Genomic DNA, 22838 nt, shown 5'->3' with positions numbered 1-22838 from the left:
GTCCACCGCAATCCGTCCGCGTGGCCGCAGCCGCACGCCTTCCTCCCCGAGCGCTGGCTAGTCGCCCCCAATCACCCCCTGTACCTTCCCCCCCCCCCCTGGTGGCTGGCGCCCGTTCGAGCACGGCCCCGGCAACTGCATCGGCCAGAACATCTCGCTGCTGGGCATGAAGACCACCCTCGCCATGATAGTGCGCCAATTTGACTTCCACGATGCGTATGCCGAATCTGATCGCTTGCGTCCGTCCAACGGCGGCATTCGGACCGTTTTGGGGAGCGGGCTGACATGACTCGGAAGGGTGCCGGCCATCCCGCTCAGGGCTTGCCATGGAAAGTCACTCTGCGGAAGAACCTCCAGACAACTGATATAGGCGTCTAAGTGTTATAGCCCGGGAAGCTTAGTTCCAACTGAGGACGAAAGAATGCTGCACTCGGGCATTTGGCGGTAAGTTTCAACTCATCATGTAGATTGATGTAAGTATTCAGTATCACCTCATTATGGCCTAATTTCGACCCACAATCATCGCCATTCAGGAGGCTCTACACTGCCAGGGAGCTCTTTTTGTTTATCGGACTATGTTGCGGCGCAAGTATGGTGTATAATGCCTGACTCTACCGTCTCTTTCGATGCGCTAAACTCTCTGAAAAGAGTACTCAAGTCGGGAACCGTAGGCTGAATCTCAGTTTACCCTATTCGAAATTGGCATAAGGTGCCTTCGCTTCTTCTGATGCAGATTGCATTAATGTCCAAATACGGGATTTCTGGTTGTTGTGTGCGAGGCGAGAGACTGTCGAAAATTGCTCCGGGATCAGGAAGTACAGGTGTCGAAGCAGCATCTCTCAATCCAGCCATTGGAAGATGGGCAATGGGAGCCATGCAATGTTCTCCCCTGGGGATCCTGGTTCCCGATATAATCATAGGTCGGCTCTTATTTGGGTAAGGATTTCTACTATCGTAAAAATTCCGGAATAGTGTTAAGGCTTATGTTGTATAGTCAAATTTCTGAAAGTTACAGGCAAGGCTGACAAGAAAGAATGAAATAAGGACATTTTTACAATAAGAGATACATCAAGTCTTATTAAAACCAAATCTAATAGCTTCTAATATATTGAAAAAAGCACAACGCTGTAACTGGAACATGGCGAATTTTTGAGCCGGCGGGGACTCTAACTCTGTTTGAAGCTCTAGTTACTAGCACGCAGCTGCGTCAAAGCCTCTCCACATGACACCTGAAGTACTGACCCACCCGGAGTTGCATGCCTCCTTGGGCCCACGCAGGGTAGCCCAGATGGGAGTCTGTGCCAGAGCTAGCAGAAGGCTTGGAACAGGAGCCGGAGGAAATCGTGCGGTAGTGAGACATCAGGTTGGGGGGGGCCGGGTGCGTGCTAGGTATAGTGAAGATGCGAGCCATAAAGAGATAGAGGCGGAAACAGCCTGTAGTGTTCATTTATTTTCCAAAAGAGTTAAAAAAAAATGAAGAGACCAAAAACATACAACAGAAGGGATTCGCTGGTGGTCACCCACCCAACTACTAACCTCCCGGCGTGTGGCTTAAGTACGGCTGAGCGGACGGGAAGCCCTGTTTTCCACACCCTGTGGTCGTATGTGCTTCCTTGGTTCCTAACCCATTTTATATACACTTATCATTAGCTGAAAGCGCCCATTTAGCTGCCCGGTGAAGCCTCAGGAACGGGGATTATGATGCAGCGGGTAATTGGGGTCGTCTCTTCCGAGTATCACAACGGGGAGAATGTTTAAGACATACAATATTCGGTATACAAAGGGGAGTAGAAGCAAGATCTCAGTTGGGACTTTGTAAGCGAAAAGTAAAAGTGAGATTCCTTAGAATTGAATTGGTCCGATCTGGGGACCTCTGATAGGACCATCTGACAGCCTACTAGAGTCACATCGTGGCTTGATTGAGTAGTTGCATGCATAGACACCATTCGACCCATGGACCCCACCGGAGAATGGTTCCGGTGCCGTGGCGATCCAGGTACCACCATCTTAGTCCTACCATGACGTAACCTACCAAGCTCATCACAATATTCTGGCACATGTACGGGTTGAGTTGGGCAGTCAGTGCATCAGCTAGAAAGCTCTTCAAGCTTGTCTATTTGTGGGGGCTGCATAATCCTGCATTTGCGGGGAGCACCTCACTACCCCAGATCTAAAAGTTTGCCACACAGAAATATTTACTGGTACGAGAGGGAACTAATAGCATGCAACGACGCACTGCACCTAATTCAATTCTACACGGAAAACATGGAAAGACATGGGGAATATTGTCAAATTAGTCTTTGTCCTGATACTGGTACTCAGGTTTATCTTAGCAGCCAGGCTATCAGCTAGCCTGCTTGGCCCAATCTACTTCCGAAGAAGATTCCTCCGGACACAAACCGGGGTGAAAACAAAGGGGGTATAAACACGCATCATGGTATATGGTATATAATATATGGTATCTCGCTGTTGCCATGTTGCCATGTTGGTACGGCCTCGGTTCACATGAGCCTCAAGTCACCGAGTCCTTTCATGGTTGTCTGATGTGACAACGGAATGGCCCTTTCCCTTGCCTCTTGTATCTGGCTGCATCTGGCGAGAGAGGGTGTATATATGTCTGCTGGTGTTTTGTTTTTATTCAAGGCGCAACGTGGTAGCGTGTGGCACGGCCGTCGGCACCACCGCACAGAGAGCACCACGAATGTCCGATAATGCTGTCTAGCGCAGCTATTCTAGCTCCATAGTCGTTAAAAAAAAGTTGTTAGGACACACATCGCGCAGTCTGTGTAGGTATCGCAATTTGTCTGTGTGTTCAAATTCTTGTATTTGTGTGTATGTGTGTGTGTGTGTGTGTGTGTCTGTGTGTGTGCGCGCGCGCGTGTGTAAAAACTTGACATCAAGCCGTCCGGAGAAGCTCGAGGGAGCTCAGAGCACCGAGAAAGCCCTCCTTCTTCTCACTTTGGAAGTCATTCTAGAAAACTTCGATGGTAACCGTTCCGAAAACCAATTGGTCGCTGAGGGGATCCTCGACCCTGGCCCCAGTCAGCAGGGGGTCGGATGCTTGCCAGTCGTTCAGAAGAGACTGCAGAACATCTGGATCATTACCCCGGTCAAGCTCTTCGAGGAGAATATCCTCTTCGCCTTTTTGGGACAGATGCGCGGATCCATCATACAGGTCGGACGGGCACTGGTCGAGGCTGTGGGAGAGCTCGGAGTCCCGAGACGTTGGGCTGCGGCGCTCCACCTGGAAGGCAGGAATGCGGACGAAATGGACCCCGTCGCAACCACCATCGGGAGGCACAATGTAGTCCTCGTCGGTGTCACCAAGGATGGCGCACGTGGAGGTACTATCCTCGGGATGGGAGTATGCGAGAAGACTGCTTGGGAATAACATGTTGTGTACGTAGTGGTGATTGTGTTTGATGGTAGTCGTAGTGGTGGATGACTCCATATGATATGACATGGTCTGGAATTAATAGGTTAGGTTGAGTGGGGGAAGTAAATCATCATGATGAACAGCAATTCACCGGTAGTGCCTGAATCTATATACGGCCCAGCGCGATGACGATCCAGTGGCGGTCCAATCAAGGAAGCCGAATGTTTCCCCCGGATTCAAGATTCGGGTCGGGGAGTGAGTTTTCTTTGGAAGTTCTGTGACAGTTCTGCGTAATAAGTTAGAAGTGTGCGTCCCCTTAGACATGCTGCCGTGACCCGGGAATGATTTCCGGGTGGCTCGATGGCCGCCTTCTTGCGAACCTTGGAAATAGCGGCAAGCCACCTAGATCACCTTCTTCTCCATCCAGAAGATACATAAAGACTGCTGACGATACACCGGCCCGCCGCCACAGTCAGTGAAGTCAGTGAATCATGGACACGCGGGAGCACTTCATTTCACATGAATCGGGCGACTGGTGCTTACGAAACGAAGGCGTGGCGTAGACCTCCGCGGAGAAGCCGTTCATGGTTGAAACCACACAAGTTACAACCCCAGCGCCCCCACCACACTTGCAGACTCTGTGGTTGCCTTAGACAGTGTGAATGCATCATATGAATGGAGAAGACCGACAAGGTGGTTGGCTCAGCTCTGGTAATGGTTACCATGGAACAAACAATAGATTCTGCTCCGTCAATAGTTTTGCGTGCATGGCATGTCGGACCAACCGTATTCCTATATTCTAGCTTCCGTTGTCGGCAATCAATAAGGCGGATGCATTCCTAAGGGTGGGGGGGATGCCTGAGGACAGGCTGATGAGATTGTGGAGTACCCTCATACAGGTTGATACTTGGCTAAAGAAGTCCGACGCACACCACCTTGGACTCTGGTTCTTACGCTCGAGCCAGTGGCCAACAACCATATGCTGGCAATTACTATTTTGGGGGCAGTGATTACGGTCATTGCGGGTGTCCTAGCCCCGATGACGGGGTGTGTGATTGGTATGAACCAACCGGACTGTTGCGTCCATGCGCCGCAGTTAGAGAGGGGGAATTGATCAGAGAAAATAGTGCTTACAAGGCAATGAGCATTTGAGGCGGATGAGCGGGACGTCAATGTAGGCTCATCGGATTCAATTTCCGCGAAAAGTTGGTCCCTGGGAGGACGTAAGATGCATGACATCATACAAGATTGACGGTTGACCCGACTGCCTGGTCCGTCTTTTGGCTTACAATCCGTACTTGTGCGTTGACGTACACGGACCGGCCAAACGATACCTGAATACTGAGAGATGGAATGATATACTCCGCTGTAGGCGCCGTTTGCATCAGAGGAAGTCTTTGCGGGCGGACTCTGCCCCGTCCGGTGGATGTCCTGGGACATTGGATGAGGGCAACATATCAAGACACTTGTGTACACCTCCGCATTCACAGATTGCAGACTGAATTATCATTTGAGAGACACATGGGAAAGACTTGGAGAATGGTGGTTAAATTCGACCAGGATTAGATTATCATACACCTCGCTTGCCGTTGCTTTCCCCCTCTCTTGACCACCGATTCCGAAGAGGGAATTCTGATCTGCACCATTCCAGAACGACATATCAAATTGCGGCGCAGTCCGACAGGCTCCAGTCCGTCTAGTAAAGAGGCAGGCTGTATGCGTTGAAGTCATACTGCCAGGTGTCAATCGAGGCCTGATCGTACACACATTCCATGACCGTGCCGTTGTTCTTCCACAAGGGGCGGAGGGGCCAGGCGCAGATCTGGGCGTTGCTGCCCTTCTCCTCGCCCGAGAGGTAGGTGGCGTTCAAGGTAACGGGCACCACTCCCTTCTCGACCCAGTCGATCATCACCGCCATGTTATCCTGGGGCCAGGGCCCGGGCTCGTAGGAGTTGGTCGCGCAGTGGCTGGCGCCGGGAACCAGGTACAGGCGGTAGAAGTCGGCCATGGCGTCCGTGCTCTGGTTGTAGGTAAGATCGGGGTACATGATCTTGCGAACGGACTCGTGGTAGTGGACCGAAGATCCGGTCGGGATACTGGGGTCCGACTCGCCGTGGTAGTGAATGATCTTACCACCGGCCTCCTCAAAGGCGCTCAGGTCAGGGTAGGTGGTCTGCAGGGAGTCACCATAACGGCGCCAGCCCAGCTCCATCCAGTCCCGGAGGGTATCGTAGGTGACATTGTCCAAGCTTGACAGGTTGTCGGCCTCAACTAGGTCCAGGAAACGGGCGACCCACTCGCCGCTGAGCGCGTCAATGTCGAGCTCGTAGCTGTCGGTGATGCTGTTGTACTGGGTCTCAGCGTCACTGAAGGCGGAGGTGATTTGGAACCAGATGTAAGCCCGCTTGCCATCCAGGGTGTGGAGACCCTTGAGCATCGTGGCAGCGGCCTCGGCGCCCTTGGCGCTCACCGTGCCGTTCTGGGCCGGGGTGGAGTTGGAGACAGTCAGGCGCTTGGCTGGGGCGGATCGCTTCTTCAGGTTCTCGCTGGTGGTCTCGGCGGTGCAGTAGTAGGGCTCCCCAATCGTGGAGTTGAGGTCGAAGTGCAGCTGGCAGAGGTCAGTCCGCGCGACGACGCCATCTTTTCTGCCGTCCAGCTCGTCACAGGCGGCGATCGTTAGGTTCATGATCTTCTCCAGTTCACAGGGCGGGGGGTAGTAGCCCAGCGTCTTTTCGACCACGTTCGGGAACAGGTGGTTGACCTGCTGCTGGCCATATCGGATCGCCGGCGCTCCGATAATAGCGCCATCCCACTCCTCGGGGAACCGTTGCACCTGGCTCCAGCCCTCGCGGCCGCCCTCGGAGCAGCCCATGTAATAGGAGTAGAGTCTGGTGCTATTTGCGGTGGTGTCGAAGAAATTCTTGGTGAAGGGCTTTGCCGATTACACTGAGCTCATGGTGCGACTGGTAGCCGAAGTTGTAGACCGCATCCCAGTTGATCGTGCCGTTAGCGCTGGGGAATACGGCGTCCAGGTCGGTCGTGAAGGCCCCGAACCCTCCGTCCGTAATACCGGCGGCGGCGCCGTAGAGGAGACCGGCAGGCATCAAATCCCCATCCAAGTTGATGGCGAAGCCACCACCGCCCGTGGACAACCACCGGTTCTGGTAGGCATCGGGGGCGGGCAGCCAGAGGCCGAGCAGGATGGAGTCATCACGGCCTGCGTGCGAGTAGGCGAAGGTCACGTTGCAGTAGTCGAAGGTGCCGTCCGGGTAGAAGGTCTGGTCGCTCACGGAGACGTTGTAGACGGGGCTGGCGGTCACCGAGCAGGTCTTGATCTCCAGTCCGGTGAAAGCATCCAAAGGCAGGGAGGACTGCACGTGCGAGACTGTGCAAACATCCGCAAGCGACACAGCGATGCTGCCGGCCAGCTGAGTGGATTTCATGATACTGAAAGGGAGTGGCAGGGAAATGAGAGGAATCGACTGCAAGGGAGTCTTTGTGATCTGCCTGTGTGGTACCGTCAACCGCTGTGGCAAGCCGATGTTTAAATGTCTGCTCCACGGTGTCTGGCCCTTTCAGAGACTTCCCACGTCAATCTCCGTGGAGGAACATATCGTGCGATGTCGTGGTTTCGTGGTTTCATTCAGGAGCCCCTAAAAGTTGGCAGGTTACATTCTTCCAGGAAGGAGACAACCTCTTGTGATTGGTCTGAGGACGAGGGACAAGCTCACGCATGTGGTAGCAGGGAGCCATATGTGATCAAATATATGATAGTAATGACGCGGCAGCGAAGGCTGTTCGGCGAGCATACTCTGTAGGGTGAAAGGACAATGACGATCTGCCGCTGCTCCAACGCCTTCTAAGCATTGATCTGCACATCGATCATGGTGAACCGGGGAGTTTTCTTCAGGCACGGGCGGCAGGGTGGCGGAGACTAGCCGCTTTGCAGTGACATGGTGAGCTTTTTGATAAACTCCTCGTGCGCCTGATGTCTGGCCGAACGCCTCAACAGGCTTAGCCTGGAACGTATGTAGTGGATGCCTGTTAGATATAGAGTTGCCGACTCCATTCGGGCAATTTCTGATAGGTTGATCATTGAATAGTGGAGTGGCTTTCTGGTGGGACCGGATAAGACTTTTTGGCCTGGGCCGAATTGAGCCTTACCGGGTGGTCGCGTTGATCGGAGATAAGGCCTATGCTAGGGCAAGCTGATGCCAAGCCGGCGAGTCTGGATTCAGAAAGGATATCCGAATATAAGGGTGAGGAGGTGGATGATGACTGTATATGAGCGCTTACCACGCCAAACACTAATTAGGCTCCAAATACCTACTGTCGCTATTCAGCCTGTTCCTAGGCCTACATAGGGACCACCTAATAGACCTGCTCGCCCTGATTTATTAATCTCACTGCCTGAGGCAGGACGCTTGCAAGAGCTAGCTATCCCTTGTGTAAAATTGTCGGAAAATCGACTCTCAAACCCTACTGGTTGACTGTGGGACCGTAACGTACAATACTTAGTGACATAGACCCATGGATGGATGTCAGCTTGTCTCCAGCTCGTGAATTACCCGGCTTACTTTGAGCCCGCAACAGTCAATAAGAAAAGCCAGGCGCTCGAACGAAGCATGTATCAGGGTCTCGCAACACATCAAAGCAGATCAGATCAGAGGGTCCTAGATACCCAGCCAGTCCTAGAAGAGATGTCAGTGTTGTTGAGGTCAATTCGAGGAATAAAGAACATACAACAGAAGGGATTTACTGGGAATTGCCCACCCAACTACTAACCTCCCGACGGCTGAGCTAACAGGTGAGGCCGCTTTACGCTCACGCGACTAGGTGTGACTCAGTTAGGGTGGGTGAGATTTAAGCCTGACAGTCAATGTCACACTATAGAAGGTACAATATTCACTCAACTGCTCTTCAGCTGCGATAATTGTTGCAAGATAGTGAACTTTGATGGAAAAGCCAACATGTTGACTTGAAAAAAATCTACTTTAGGTCTAGATGACATGTCATCCTGTATTCGTTCGACCTGGCAGCAGAGAAGCTGAAGCGAAGTATAAAGAGCTGAAGCATGTCCTAGATTTTTCCAACCAGGCCACGACCTGCGTAGAAGAAGCTTAGAGAAGAGAAAGGGTAAAAACGGACAGCATTGATAGCACGGGCAGGCAGGGCGGTGGCTGAATGGGAACTGAGTTATACGAAGGCTCGCTCACCCATGACATGAAGGATAAGTCAGGAGAGAAGCTTCACGAACCGGGCAACCATCGTTATTCCCAAACATAGACTTGATCATCGTAATTAATAAGCGAGTGACGCCGGCTGCATTCTATGCAGTCTAAGATACATAAGTCTATAACTATTCTATACAGTATAACTTACTATTGTTAGATCAAGGCTTTGATAATGACTCGGCCTCAGGCTCACATCTGTGCGTGAGACCTCGCTACCCCATTGCTCGTCTGACAATTCGACCATCACGAAAGATGCGTACTGAAGCTGCTTGCTCTCTCGCTCCGAATCGATGACGCAGGGGGCGCTGCCATTTGTCGTCACCGCGGCCTAAACCGTTCCGAACGAACGGCACCAAATCAATATCCGATAGCGATTCCAGTGCAACGGAAGCTGGGATCTCAGGAGACCTCAGAAGGATTACCCCTGCATTCTCTGCTACAAGAGATCCTGGAGCTTCTACATGGGGGCCCACTACCCCATCTGCTGGAAAATCCTGACGCAGAGATTAAGAATTCATCCAAGTCTAGAAATAAGCTGAAGAGGGTTATTACTCCCTCTGCATGGTCAAAAACGGTGCCATCCCGCGTTACAGCGGGGAGGGTCCCCGCAACAATGAGTTCCTTGTGAAAGACTTTATGCGCTAAAGGACAAAAAGCGTCTGTGCTACTAACAACGGCATCTCTCCGAGATCTTGAACCGTAACCATTAGCGTTCTGCGGAGCTTCGGAGCAAAGTCAACAGATATGAGTGCTTGGAGAGCAGTCGGATTCAAATTTTCACATCTTCTGACATTATGTGCCTCGAGTTGCGGGTTTTATATCATGCCTTCGTTTGTTGTTTCCTTAATGGTCGTTCCAGGCTAGGTAGCAGATCGCTGACCCCCATTTTGCGGGATCAGAGGTTGAAGCACTGAGCCGGCGCACAAACTTGAAAGGTTACTTTGATTTGCTCTCTTCCTGTAGTTTAGAGGAGGAAGAAAGGGAATCCCAGGCTGGCTGCAACCGCTAGTATTTATTAGTCAGGAAAGCCACGTATAAACTCTGTGGCTGCCTAGAGGTCTACAGCATGGGTATCGGGACACTGAGTTATGTCAATAGAGAGTAACAGATGGTAACAGAGGATCTGAGTAATTTCAAAGAAACATACTTGACTGGGATTTATTGGTAGTCACACCCAACTACTAATCTTCCGGCGTGTGGCTTAGGTACGTCTGAGCGGACGGAAGCCCTGTTTTCCACACCCTGTGGTCGTATGTACTCTTTTATCTTAAAATTGAATTATCAAGAGTACAATACGCCTCATGCGAAGCAATATCCTTAACCGAAACGCTCGCTAGCAGGTAGTATCTTTGCACAAAAAAACTGGTAAACTGCTCCTGCACCATATGCGAGTACGACAAGCTATTATAGGCTCGTTCTCTTATTCTTTCTACTGTCTCTCATCTTCTGGGTTCTGGTAGATTCAATCGTCTTTCCTCTTTCTCACAGTTCAAAGAATCTAGTAACTAGACAACGGATGTATATTCTGGTAATTATATTTTGTGGTAATATTTATTGCGTCGAATCTCGCTCGTCGCCACGCCCCCCTCTCCCCCTCCCTAAGAAAAATAGAAAATAAAAACCAGAATCACCTGCTATGCAATAAAAACAGAACAACGATGCAGGCGACAGCGGGAGTTATTGCATAATCCTCAAGCACTAAAAGGTTCAGCCACTAGCTTCTCTCTTCACCACCCGCATTGACATAGTTCGTACAACCCTTTCGCCTGCATCACAGGCTGTAGCCCGAACCGTTTTCATCAAGCCCCGCAAAGCCAGACTGCTGGAGCGAAGGCCCATGTACCCGCGGATTTCCAACAATTCCGATTCCTGACACGTGGCAAGGTGCACTTAGCGGCAAGCGGAAGGACCTCCCTATTGGTCACCTGCGTCAAAGCGTGCGCTTCGACAAATGGTACATGCCTATCGCCTTTGGTGGAAAGATGGGTGGCTGTCCGGGATTAACGGGTGTATTTGAACCCTCTTCGGAAATATCATGAACAGGGGCTGAACTAGTCTCTCTCACATATCGCAGGATTTCACCCCAAGAAATCAGGTCATTTCTCGGCCTCTTCAGTTCATCGTTGCTACCTATTCTCGAGGTCCCCGAGGGCGCCTACCGTCGGCTTCCCTGTTCATCTCGACGAACTTTACCAGCCGGCGATCATCTCCCGCTCGGATTACTCCGATTGGGTAAAGAGTGCATCCAGGTCAACCAGGGTTCTACTTCAATGAAATTCTCACCATATGGAGTAAGTATCCTGTTCCAGACCAAGACGGTAGGTACCAAGCTTACTGGCAGGTGTCAAGACGTGAACGAATAATAGCCATTATTTGTCTACCTGTCGGAGAGAGTAGTATTGTGCATCAGAGTGACCTGCCGAACTTACCCAATCCACAACATCCTCTCGCTCGAACAAAACCGAGGTGTTGCTATTTCCTTATTTGTGAGAGTAATCTGAGCTCGGTATACTCTTAGGAGACACAGACAAGCTGATCACATGCGAATAAGCACTAGAGTCAGTGGCGGGGTAGGTACGAATTTAGGGCTAGACTAGCAGATGTGAAGATGAGAGCCTTAACCTCTCTTTCTAACAAACCACGGGTGACGGCTGACAATGAGCACGATGAATTGAACAAAGACCCGAAGGAAACCCGACGTTTGTTGTCAACGTCAAGAATTTGAGCTTGTTGTTGGGTAGACAGTCTTGCGTATACTCGCGTATAATCTCTAGTGCTGTCGAGAGAGACTTGCTAATAAAACTGTTATCTCCCCTGATCTTCTCGGATGGAGTATCGCTTCAATTTCAACATCGCCACCTATAAGTCCTTGGCCCTAACTTACCTACTGCCCTTCCCCGCGGATCGGATAAAGTGCGAAGACCTCAGTTGTTCTCATCGAAAACGTGGAAGAAAGCCTGAACATCCTCCTCAAACTCCGCCCATACTTCGCCATCAGGCGTCATGGGATATACCCACCGACCTTGGTACACAAACTCTGCGGCTCGTAGTCCAGCTCCGGGGACTCGGTGAACATCCGAAAGCTGTTTTGCGAGGAGATGAGGACCCCACCCATTCTTTTCCGGTCAAGATGCGGGTGCGCCTGTCGCTGGTGCCACCATTGCCTCCGGAGAATTTCCATCGCGGGAAGCCAGTCGTCGGTGGTGTTTTTCCAGCACTTGAGGATTACGATCAAGACCCTTTGGTCGTTGCGCTGGAGGGGATAGACCTCTATGTTGTCGCACGGAGTGGAGAAGTTGTAAGGCAACGGGAAGCTTGCCATATTGAAGGCGAGGGGGACTTACTTGGGACTCAAGGTGTCAGATAGAAGAAGGGCCTGGTGTCAGTCGACAGCTTCGTATTAGCCGTATTTAAAGTCCTGCATTCCGAGTATTGAAGTTTCTTTGTTCTGTGGTTCAAAGGACTTGTGCCTTCGGAGAAAAGTAATATTACACAAAGCATCAGACAAAGTTCTTAGACAGAGGCTTGCGTATGAGTGCAGTACAGTATAAAATGAATAAGTTGCAACTATTAGGGTGACATAAAGCAGCTGATTAATCAGAATTGATTTCATATTAGTGCCCTAAGCTTTTCTCTTATTGCGATTGCCGAATTATCACAATACTCTGAAATAGACCAAGTGAAAGGAGGATACGAGAGAAGGGTCGAATTCGTCTGATTATGGATGAATGGACTTTTGGGTGAGTTAGACCTTCGTGTTTGACGCGATCCTGCTGTGGATCTAGAAATCTGCAAGATCAAACTTAATTAGACGCCAAGGGTTCGACATACAGGCATGTTTCACATGCAGCGCGTCCATTAACGAATGATGGCGGTTGGATCGCACACTAAATGTCAGCATTCTTGCGCTTTGCGCAACGCTGAAACTCACAAACTGTTTCCGTTCCGACATGTGCTTGTTCCTCGGGACTGTAAACAAAGGATTTATTTCGCCCAGCATCCTTTACTGATTGGCGCCTTCCTCACGATGAAAGAAATCTTTACAATCACGGACGCTGCTATATAACCTCAGAATGCATATATTCAGGATAGGCCTCATCGCCTTTGGAACCGGGCAAACGCGTCAATCTCTTCTCTACTCATTTTCAATCTGATCTCTGTTTATTTTCACTCGCTTTCCATCCTTCTACTTTCTAGTGTCTCGGAACCGGACCAAGTGCCGTCTTTCCTTTTGCCGTTTCCGACTCACCATACATTAACAATAGAACAAAGAAAGCAAGCCCGACACAAAAGCGCCAATAGCCCTTTCCAAAATGCTTCTAGCTCTGACGCTGGCACTGATGCCAGTAGCTCAGGCCGCGAATCGTGCAGTATTTGCGCATTACATGGCAAATATATCATTCCCCGCAGCCAGCGGTGAATAAGCCCTAATTCACCTAATCAGGTCGACACCACCACAAAGGACCATATCCAGCAAGATGTCGACGACGCGATCGCGACGGGCCTCGATGGCTTCGCCTTGAATGTTCAATGTCCGACCGATGCGTTCGCCAAGGACCGCATCCAAGAGATGGGACGCTACATCGAGGCGCAGAAGCTCCAATTCGGCATCTTGATCAGTATGGATGTGTGCGACTCGGGAGGGGCATCGTGCGGCGGTGCAGGCGCTGCCGACTACGTTTCCCTGTGTCAAGAGGCGATGGCACTCTACGCGTACTACCAGGTTGACGGAAGTATGTGGTCAGTACGTTTACCTCAGGTGGGGGCACGTGGGAGACGTGGGATCATTTTAAGGCCTCGTTGTCTGATCTGGGGTTCGAGGTGTATTGGATCTCGACGACACGGAAGGCTACTGGGACAGTCAAGCGGGCTGGTGGGATGCGTGGGGCAATCTCACCGATGGCCTCTTCGGTTGGGAATCTGCCTGGCCAAGTCTGGGGCAACAGGCCTCGAAGCAGACTGGTGGGCTGGGAGTAATTGCCCGGGATCAAGTGGTCATTGACGCGGCTGCTAGACAGGGTACATCTTATATGGTACGTTTGTCTTCCTGTGTACCTTTCTAGTCTGAGCTTTTCACTGATGACCGTCAACAGCATTGAGTCTGATGCAGTATAACAATTCAGTATGAGCAGCTTTGACAATGCTACCAATGAAAATTCGAGACTGAATAGACTGAGCAGTACGGAACAAATATCTATCGCCAAGGTGGAGGGGACCTCATGCAACGCCTGAGCGACATCTTGAACATGCAGAGTGACACATTGCAGTTCGTTGAATACATTACTTGGGTAGGAGTCATCTGTTCCGGATTTCTTGAATGGCAGTCGTCCAATGCTGGCAGTAGACCGCGCATACCCGGACGAACGAAATCCAGCTCGAGGAATGCAAGAAAGCAGTGCGTCTTATGGTGTACTTGCAGCAACAACTCGCAAAGGGTTGTATTGGTCCCGGGTAATTTTCAATAATGATGGCCATGTTCTCGAGGGGAGACGAAAAGAAAGAGCAGGTGAAGGAGCGGAGGGCAGGCGAAGAGAAGAGAAAACCGCCATTCTTGCTCAGGCCTTCAGGCTCTTGGACGCGACAAGCATTAAGCATGCTTTCGCCGTCATCCGTGATTGCCAGATGTGGGTCAATACTCCGTTCTTGGTCTCTATGGTGTTTTCCTCAATACTGTAGCTCTCTCGAGCCTTGGAGGGACGGAGCATTCCGACTCGGTGAATGGTCTGTGTTGACACAGACTTTCGCTCTTTCACCTTTTGTCCGGTTCATCTCATGGAAAGCTGGCAACGTCAGATTCTTGAATCACCTTAATGTGCATTATGGTCCATGTTAAATGGGGCTTGGCGAACATTTCGAAAGCTTTCTCTTCAGATTGATCACCGCAGTGACCCAGTTGACAATGACTTTGTACGTTGGTTGGCGGAGTGGTTGTGGACAGGTGATCAAGATGTGAAAGAGATGGCAACTAGGAGGAATTTGAAAAAATAAGGCCGGGAAGAGAGCTAAGAAGTGCCAGGAAGACGAACATGAGGTCGACAAGATAGTAGGCAGCGGGAAATGGAGAAGTGAAAAGCCGACTGACAGAGAAAATGAGAGATCAGTGCCTGAGGTTGGGAACCACCATGACAAACACAACACAACATACACACCACTCTGGCATGACCAGAACTCAAGTGAATGACAGCAACCAAGCTCCTGTCTTCTGACAGGTTTCCCACATCAACTCCCTTGTTATCTATCTCCTTTACACCTCATCGCCTTTTTTCACCTTCCACTCTCCGGTTTCCCACGCTCCGCTTAGTTCCTCCTGATCCCACCAACTGCACCTCGATATCCGCCAAGATGGCCCTCAAACGTAACGAGTCTAATGACTGCATGGACACAGTCAACGACCTCGTCTACAAGAAAGCTAAGATGGGAGAGTACACTGATTTCGCCCTGGAGTGTGACGGTGTCGAAGTCCCTGTCCATAAAGTGATCGTCTGCTCGCAGATAGAAGCATTTGCAGCTGCTTGCGCCAGGGGCTTTCAGGTCTGATTTGCATCGCTCAACCAGAACGAGGTACAAGAGAAGTTGACACTATTAAGGAGGTTTTTTTCCGGCGTCTATCGCATCGAAAAGTTCCCACTGACCTCGATACGCCATCTGATACAATTTCTCTATACCGAAGACTAAGACCTCACAAACGACCCAGGTGTGTTCTCACAGGGTAAACTCCAACTTCTCATTGCTGGACTCAGGCTAATTGCGATTTCTTGAATGGCAGACAAGGGTTCTTCAGACCAGAAACCCCTGCTGCCTTCTCCCTCTCATTCCTCCTCCGTCGCCACCACCGCTGCCGTTGCCACCGCTGCCGTCACCGCGGATCTCTCGAAGAACCTTGTTGCACACATCCATATGGCCGAGATCGCAGATTACTACAATGTGCTGGGGCTTAAATAAGTGGTTCACAAGAAGGTTGACGAGACGCTGCAACTGCCGTGGTCCCCAGATGGCTTCGCTAATGCGGTGACGATGGCTTTCAGGATTGGCGGCGACGGCGTACTGCGCGAAATGCTTGCAGCGACCGTCGCCGACCATCTCAACGATTACCTAGGCGTTGACGGTCGCACTAACTCCTTCAAGGACGATGCTTCCTTCCGAGTCCTGCGAATCCTGAACAGAAAGATGAAAGAGTTGGAAAGACGGACCAAGGAGTCGGAGAGACGAAACAAGGAGTCGCGTGAGCGTCAAGCCGGCCTCACAGCAATTGCAAAGCGAGCGTGGGTTGCCCAACGGGTTCTCTTTCGTTGTGAGCCATTATCAACGCGGATCTACTGTCAAAATCACCAGCACTTGCCTGAAATGTCAGGCTGTTGTAATCAAAATCTACCATCCTGGCGGTTTCAGGATTACGTACAGTTGCCGTGCGGCGTTGAATCAATGATCGATGGTCCCAGTACCCTCAGTTAGGGATGACAGTCTGCAAAATGGGGTGGCTATTCTATAAATGTGGACATGTTGCTTGATAACAGGTGGCGAGTTTACAGGGCCGTATTCCAATGGTAAAGGGGATTCAGACATTCGTGACTTGCTAGTGTCTTTTGGGGGAAAAATATTAAGCTCATAGTGGTCAGCCGAACACAAACAAATAAGAAAGCATTCTGTTGCGTGCAATCTTCAATATCATAGTTTCCGATGTGGTTGAAGACGGATTTGTACATCAACGAAGTGGAGGTTTTCCTTCACGGATCCATAAAGCGTCTTCGGTAGTGTTATCTTATGTATGAAGCGACTGGCGCATCCCCCCAGCAACTGGTTAGTTATCTGGGCGTAGGAATCTCTGCGGCAGATCTGATCGCCCTTTGCTAAAATTAGTGGATCACTCCAGAGCGCGCAGACCCACCATCCACCCCAGCATCTGACCACAGATCATCTCCAGCTAACGGTGATAGCAGGCAAAAAAGAATGGAGCTGCGGGGAATCGAACCCCGGACCTCTCCCATGCTAAGGGAATATTATACCACTAAACCACAGCCCCAATTGATGAAAAAAGACAGCAAAGTTTGTTTCTCTAGCACAAATAATACAGAGGAAATCGATTAGGTTCATTGAAAAGGCCGGGGTGGGGGGGGGGTGGGGGAGAACTGAGCCACATTGAACGGAATGGTATGCGAATTGATCTTGTCATAGTGCTCTTGCAATGGATCTCTGCTCGAGTGACTAAAGTCGGGAAATATTCTGGAATATGTATGATCATAGTGCGGTGTACTTTTCGGGACTCAAGAGGTGAATTGACTAGGTTGGCAAAATTTTATTCGGTGCTAAGTATCCATCTTTTGATGACTTTGTTACTCTGTCCTTTTCTGCTTATCTTTCCAAGTTGTTTTTTTTTATTTTATTTTATTTCTTTCTTTTTTTCTTCAGACTGTTACAAGAAATATGAAAGTATCGATGGACGTACTAATATCGTGGTCCACAGACATGCGGGGCCGCCGACAATGTAATCCATGATATGTAGGCAGATATACTACAGGACAGTATCTACACAGCTAGGGACTCACCTATTCGTCCACGTGCATGGCCTCGTCCTCGATGCTATCAACTACGTCGAGGTCCATGAGCTCTACTTGCTCCGCTAGTGACGGAACGGAGCCACCATCCTCGCCTTCAGCCACCGCTGAGGGCGGCTCGGGCTCGGTCTTGTCGCACCGCCGCGGATCCCCAAAGTGAACGATCTTCTTATGCTGGACCAGCAACTTGGCCGAGACGAAGCCCCGCCCCGGCTCGCAGAGATCACACTGGTAGTCCAGAACCTCCAGGTGCGTCGCGGTATGATGCCGATAGAAGTCATCGAAGGTATCGAAGGGTCCCTGCCCGCAGATGCCGCCCGTGACCCGGTCCACCCACTTACAGAGGTACTGGCGCGTGGCCGCCTTAAAGGTAAAGGTATACATCCCGTCGGAGAAGGGGAGACCGCGCCGCGGGGAGCCGCCGGGCCCCGGGCGCCGCGCCGCCTCCTCGGCCTGCTGCTCCAGCATGGCGAGCGTCGCCCACGGCCGGCCGCAGTGCGGGCACCCGTAAGCCAGCGGCTCGCCCCGGTCCGCCGCCCGCACCCGCAGCACGTCAATGCACGTGTGGTGGTACGTGTGCCGGCACGCCCAGCATTCACACAGCGCCCCTTGGTGCTCGCTTCGCCCCGTCTGGCACAGATCGCATGTTCCGGCGTCGCCGCGCACTTCCTCCAGCAGCACTTGGTGCTTCTTCAGCTCTTCGTGCTTGGCGTACGCGTGCTTGCGGAGGTCGGTGTGCCAGGTGGGAGCCATGATTGCTAGCGTTTGGTAGAGGTGTGGTAGAGGTAAATGTCACTTGTGAGTCGGTCCTTTGTGTGGGGTTAGGCTGGGTTGGATGGTGTGAGGTAAGAATATATTATGTCATGCTCTTATATACTCGCTACATGGTATTGACGTCGCCAGTTCTCAGGTGAAGGCTTTCACCCAATGCCACTTGTTACAGAGAATCTCCTCGGAAGGTGTGGAGTCGAGAGAGTATGGGTGTCGGGATAAGCCCTAAATGAGGGAGAAGTACCTCTTAATTCCTGAACCAGCAGTCATCTACCAGTAAAGCAAACAAAGCGAAAAGGAGATTGCGTCAAATTTGTCAACCTCGAACTACAGCAGACGCAACTCTCCGCTTCTTTGCTCTTAGATACACGGAGTTGCGGCTGGAGCGGGAGGAATTCTCCTTACATTTCACCTCAAGAAGTCTCCCCCACTAATAATGTCCATACACACGACGAAAGAGCCGCCTACGTGGACGAATACAACTCCCCCTCCCACTGCGGCCACGACACCTCTGCCCCGCCCAGCCCCATCTCGAAAAGCTCCATCCCGATGAACCCGGGATACGCCAGCGCCGGAGCATCATCCGAGAAAGACCTATTGTCGAGAAGCGATTGCGCCAAGTCGACGTCCTCCTCCTCCTCTCCTCCCCCTCTCCCGGCGGTGATCGACGCCAGCACTCGTGAATGCGGCCGCAGTTTGGCGAACCGCGCGTGCACAATATCGCCCAGCATATATGCGGTGTGGTTTGTTGGAAGCCCAATCGACCGCAGCCAGTCGACGAGCTGCACCACCGGACCATCCAAAGCGTCCAGATCGTGGCCCGTGGCGCGCAGGTTTGCCTCGTAGGTGTGCACGAGGCGACAGAGGGTGAGCGCCGCGAACGTGACGAGATGGTAGATCTGATCCGTCAGATGGCGGGTTCGGTCATCTGTGGTGTCGATCGCGAGGTCGATGATGTTTTTCGCGTGGGACAGCATTCCAGCGACGAGGGATGCGCTGCTGCTGTTAATGGCGGTGGCTATGGTGTCGGATGACTCATGAGATGATGATTTCAGACGGTTGCTGTAGGCGAGGAGGTGCGCGAAGTGAAAGCCCATGCGCAGGAACTGGGAGCGAGGTTGCGCTTGAAGCATGGTTAGAAGCCGCAGGAGTGAGAAAACAAGGGAAAGGACAGCAGATACCAAACAGTGCGAGGAACTCTTGCTGCCAATTCGCTAGAGCACGTTTCACTGCTTCGAGATCCGGTTGCGGCCCGCAACACTTGCAGTAGATGATCCAGTACAGCTTGACCTCGGCGATCATTCGCGCTTCGTAGTTAATGATGCTGTCCGTTTGCATCAAGCGTGCGCAGCGTTCGATATCGACGTCAGTCAGCAGAGCCTGACGGCGAGTGCCTACGCAGTATCTGAGAAATAGGTCAGTAAGGTAGGCGTGTACGAATGACAAGGGATGGGACATGCTGTAAGTGAGCCAGGCATAGGTGGTTCCAAAGGCACCATGCATCAATATGTCTCTGTGCAGTCGGAAGAGCTGCGTCGGATCGCATAACTTCCACAAAATCCGGGCTGATCAATGCCTGTTGCAAAGCATAGCCGGTCAAAAGCCAGCTGTCAATACTCAGCGGCACCTGACCAATGGTCGTCGACCACAGGCTCAGTATCAGAACCGCCTGAAAGAACGGCGTCGTCTGGGGGACCACGAGTAACGAGGAGGTGACAAGGCGTTTTGCTTCTCGGAACAACTGAGGTGCGAGTCTGTCGGCAAGGTCTTGCGTGGTGTGTCTGACTGCAATTAGCAATATACTGCACGTAAGGAGCGGCGACTGTCTGATTCGTGAGAAAAGGGCCAGTGTTGAGAGATCCTCTGGAAACTTCACCCATCTGCCGTAGTGGGTATGGAATCTGGTAGCTTAGTGTAAGCTAGTGGTGCCAGCTCGGGTGTCATTGAGGATGCACACTCACAGTTCGACCAATGAGTGGGCGATAGACGGTGAAACCAGCCCTGAAGATATTGGGTCGGCATACACTTCGGAACGAGCTTCGTTCTGCTCCGGTGAGCGTACGCCAACGTCTAAGGCAGCCTCCCTGATGAGGAGCACAGGGGCTGGTTCATGCTCAATGTTACCTTGTCGTGCTCTCCTTGGAGGGGATTCCTCGTTGAACCGGCTAGCTAGGGCATCGATCTTGGCATCCAGACGGTCGATCAAACTCTCTACCGTTCTTTCCAGTCTGGCGATTCTGTGCTTATGGCTGTTAGCTCTTGACTATGCTCAGTATCGAACAAGCAACATGGGTAAGAAGAGATAGAACCTCTCGTCAACCACACTCTGCTGATTAACCTCAGAAGCGACGGTTCTTGTGTTCTGAGTATGTTCCGGCCGGCAATGGATTGACGGGCTCGACCTGCAATTAGGGCTCGTCGGCTCGGGATCCAGCGAGCAAGGCTGCGCTAGCGTCGCGCAGCGAAGACAGCCGCTGCCGAGACCTTGGGATGGATAGCATCGTGTTTTGTTCTTGCGGCACGAAGTACACGCCTTCGAGGCCCTAGCTGACCGTACAGGAGGCATGGTTCGACCGAGTTTGAAGACATTGCGGTCGCCGGGGCCATAAGGTAACTTACACTTGAAAAGCTGATGGGGTGCTTATCTTAACGGGGAGTGGGCCAATGGCGAACTTTAGCGTGGAATGGGGTGATAGCAGGTCCAATGTGGTTTAGCGGCATTGATAAGGTACTCGAAGTTACCCGGCAACCGTACCTTGGCAGTTGTAGCCTATCTTATGCGCTTCACTATGGCTTCGAGGGGTTCACAAGCACAAAGAGCCGCAAGTGAGTCTAGCCAGCCAGTTTGCAAAGTACTGTAAATCAATACTTTAAATCGGGTGCGAAGCCATGACGAATTGTCTAGTATACAGCACTGATCGCCGGATAGCTACATCCCCAGTTGTCCGCTCTGTATCACTTCTTTCATGGTTGATCCTCCTTTCGACTTGCATCGTAAGACCCCGCCTGCTCTCTTTCAGCTAGATCATCTTCCTGATCGAACACGCGGTAGAGCACTTTCCAAACCAAAATGATGACGGCGGCTCCGATGGCACAAGAGGCGGCAATGATAAGCCCTCGGGTATACCGCGGTGCATCTGTTTGGCTTTGTTAGCCTTGATAAACCATAAGAGAGCCACAAATGAATCACTACAACATACCTTGCGTTCGAAACAACTGATTGCCTGGCAAATTCGCCAGCTGAATACTCATGACATACGCCGCCAGCGCCACTGGCCGCTTCCTCTCCGGCATCTTCGTCGTCAGCCAGGCGGCGCTGATCGCTTGGGCGCAGCCCATCCCCATCTGGGCCCACACGACTCCCCCTGGTGCTTGCTATCAGTGTCTATTATAGGTAAAAGGAAAAAAAAAGTAAGATGGGGAAAGGAAGAAAGTATATCAATAAGAAAAGAAAGAGGAGCACCGAGTGGAAGACACACATACCATAGAGCAACCATTTCCCACTCGAATCCGGCGCCAACGCCAACCACAACAACCCCGCCGCACCCCAGAGGTATCCGACGGCAATGTGAATCCCACGCTCCTGCGACCGGTCGCTGCTAAACGCCAATGTGACGGACAAGAGTAATGCGCCGGCGCTGCCGACAGAGTTGAGGCCGTTGGCTTGCAGACTGGTGAAACCGAGACTCTTTATGATAGAGGGGGCATAGGTGTTCATCGGGGAGATCATCAACATTGACAAGAAGGCGGCAGCCAGGTGTCCGTAGAGGCGCCAGTCGGTGAAGGTGCTGCACACGTCAGGGAGTGTGATAGACTGCCGCTGGTGACGCCCTTGTGCTCGTTGTGTCTTGGTGCGGTCGTCACTGAGCACCCGGACGATTAGGATAGAGGCCTCGCGGGGGGTGAAGATGTTATATGATCGGCGGAAGAAAGTCTTGGGGCGGATGGGGCTGTGTGGAAGGTACAGGTACGCCACAATACCAAGAAGGCATGTAAGGATGCCCTCTGCTTGTTTGTCAGTTGAATTGTGTGGGAAGTCGATCTCGAACGAAGAACTTACCGATCAAGAAAAGCCACTGCCATCCGTGAAGCCCGTGTCGACCGCCTAGAGAGAGAAGTCCGATGGACAGAGGGCCACCAAGTATGCCAGCAAAGCTATTTGAGGCCCAGAATATCGCGTATCGCAGCGCAAGCTCCTGGTGGGTATAGTACTGGGAGATGTAGAGGGCGAACCCGGGGATATACCCGCCTTCGAGGGCTCCGATGAAGAATCGGGCGGCGATTAGCCCCGACGCATTCTTGATGAAGATCTGGCACCATGTGGCGACGCCCCAGACGAACATAGTGATAGGCAAGAATCTTTCGGGGCCTATGTATCGACTGATAACGTTGAAAGGCAACTCGGTGATGATGAAGCCCACGGTGAACAAGGTTTGGGCCATATTGACCGCCGAGTTGCTCACATGAATATCAGCCCGCAGCGTATCTGTCAAAGCATTACCGATGTTTGTGCGGTCGAACTGCAAAAAGCAGAAGCAGACCACGATGAAAGGTAGAATGCACAAGTCGACCTTCATCTTGGCCCTGCGGGTTTCACCAGCTGTGGGTTGGAGGTCCGGGTCATACCCCGGGGTGTTGATAAGGTCATCGATGTTTCCGTCTGGCTCATGGGAGTAGGTGTCCTTTGGCTCAGGCACTACCGACATTGACTTGGTTGAGGCAGTCATACTGGCTTTGTATATCAGTTAAGAGATAGCAAGGCTTCCCAACATGCTTCGGACGAGATCCCTCCATTTTTATCCTTTACTGGTTCTCTACAGCACTGATTCGATACCTGCACGGGATAGGTTGGTAGATGAGGTGATAAAGCCATGTTCTGATATCAGAATAAGTATCACTGTAGCA

General features: G+C 51.6%; 6 protein-coding genes and 1 non-coding gene across 7 annotated transcripts; 1 reads left to right on the top strand and 6 right to left on the bottom strand.

Annotated features, from left to right (window-relative positions):
• Positions 1-2971: 2971 nt before the first annotated feature.
• ASPACDRAFT_63376 (uncharacterized protein) lies at positions 2972-3463 on the bottom strand (the record flags this gene model as incomplete). Its single annotated transcript, XM_020203885.1, has 1 exon — positions 2972-3463. One exon carries the CDS (start codon positions 3461-3463, stop codon positions 2972-2974), a length of 492 nt encoding a protein of 163 aa, XP_020052786.1.
• A 1609-nt stretch (positions 3464-5072) lies between these two features.
• Positions 5073-6819, bottom strand: ASPACDRAFT_54367 (uncharacterized protein; the record flags this gene model as incomplete). Its single annotated transcript, XM_020202872.1, has 2 exons — positions 5073-6270; positions 6341-6819. 2 exons carry the CDS (start codon positions 6817-6819, stop codon positions 5073-5075), a joined length of 1677 nt encoding a protein of 558 aa, XP_020052785.1.
• Positions 6820-11534: 4715 nt separating this feature from the next.
• On the bottom strand, positions 11535-11932 carry ASPACDRAFT_46609 (uncharacterized protein; the record flags this gene model as incomplete). Its single annotated transcript, XM_020201814.1, has 2 exons — positions 11535-11596; positions 11647-11932. The coding sequence occupies 2 exons, from the start codon at positions 11930-11932 to the stop codon at positions 11535-11537; spliced, it is 348 nt and encodes a 115-aa protein (XP_020052784.1).
• A 991-nt stretch (positions 11933-12923) lies between these two features.
• On the top strand, positions 12924-13709 carry ASPACDRAFT_1890857 (uncharacterized protein; the record flags this gene model as incomplete). The annotated part of the gene is made up of 4 exons (XM_020198597.1): positions 12924-12956; positions 13055-13343; positions 13432-13643; positions 13674-13709. 4 exons carry the CDS (start codon positions 12924-12926, stop codon positions 13707-13709), a joined length of 570 nt encoding a protein of 189 aa, XP_020052783.1.
• Positions 13710-16558: 2849 nt separating this feature from the next.
• ASPACDRAFT_t267 lies at positions 16559-16630 on the bottom strand. The gene has a single exon. It is a non-coding gene; the product is annotated as a tRNA-Ala (tRNA).
• A 523-nt stretch (positions 16631-17153) lies between these two features.
• Positions 17154-17915, bottom strand: ASPACDRAFT_46605 (uncharacterized protein; the record flags this gene model as incomplete). The annotated part of the gene is made up of 1 exon (XM_020201813.1): positions 17154-17915. One exon carries the CDS (start codon positions 17913-17915, stop codon positions 17154-17156), a length of 762 nt encoding a protein of 253 aa, XP_020052782.1.
• Positions 17916-20552: 2637 nt separating this feature from the next.
• On the bottom strand, positions 20553-22660 carry ASPACDRAFT_1890856 (uncharacterized protein; the record flags this gene model as incomplete). The annotated part of the gene is made up of 5 exons (XM_020198596.1): positions 20553-20578; positions 20921-21070; positions 21134-21298; positions 21417-21938; positions 21994-22660. Coding segments are annotated over 5 exons (1530 nt in total), but the record flags the coding sequence as incomplete, so codon positions are not given.
• Between the last annotated feature and the right edge of the window lie 178 nt (positions 22661-22838).

This window comes from Aspergillus aculeatus (assembly GCF_001890905.1).
Source record: "Aspergillus aculeatus ATCC 16872 unplaced genomic scaffold ASPACscaffold_16, whole genome shotgun sequence".
In the NCBI taxonomy this organism is placed as follows: Eukaryota; Fungi; Ascomycota; class Eurotiomycetes; order Eurotiales; family Aspergillaceae; genus Aspergillus; species Aspergillus aculeatus.
The sequence above is the reverse complement of the archived record's forward strand: the minus strand, read 5'-3'. Positions and strand labels throughout refer to the sequence as shown.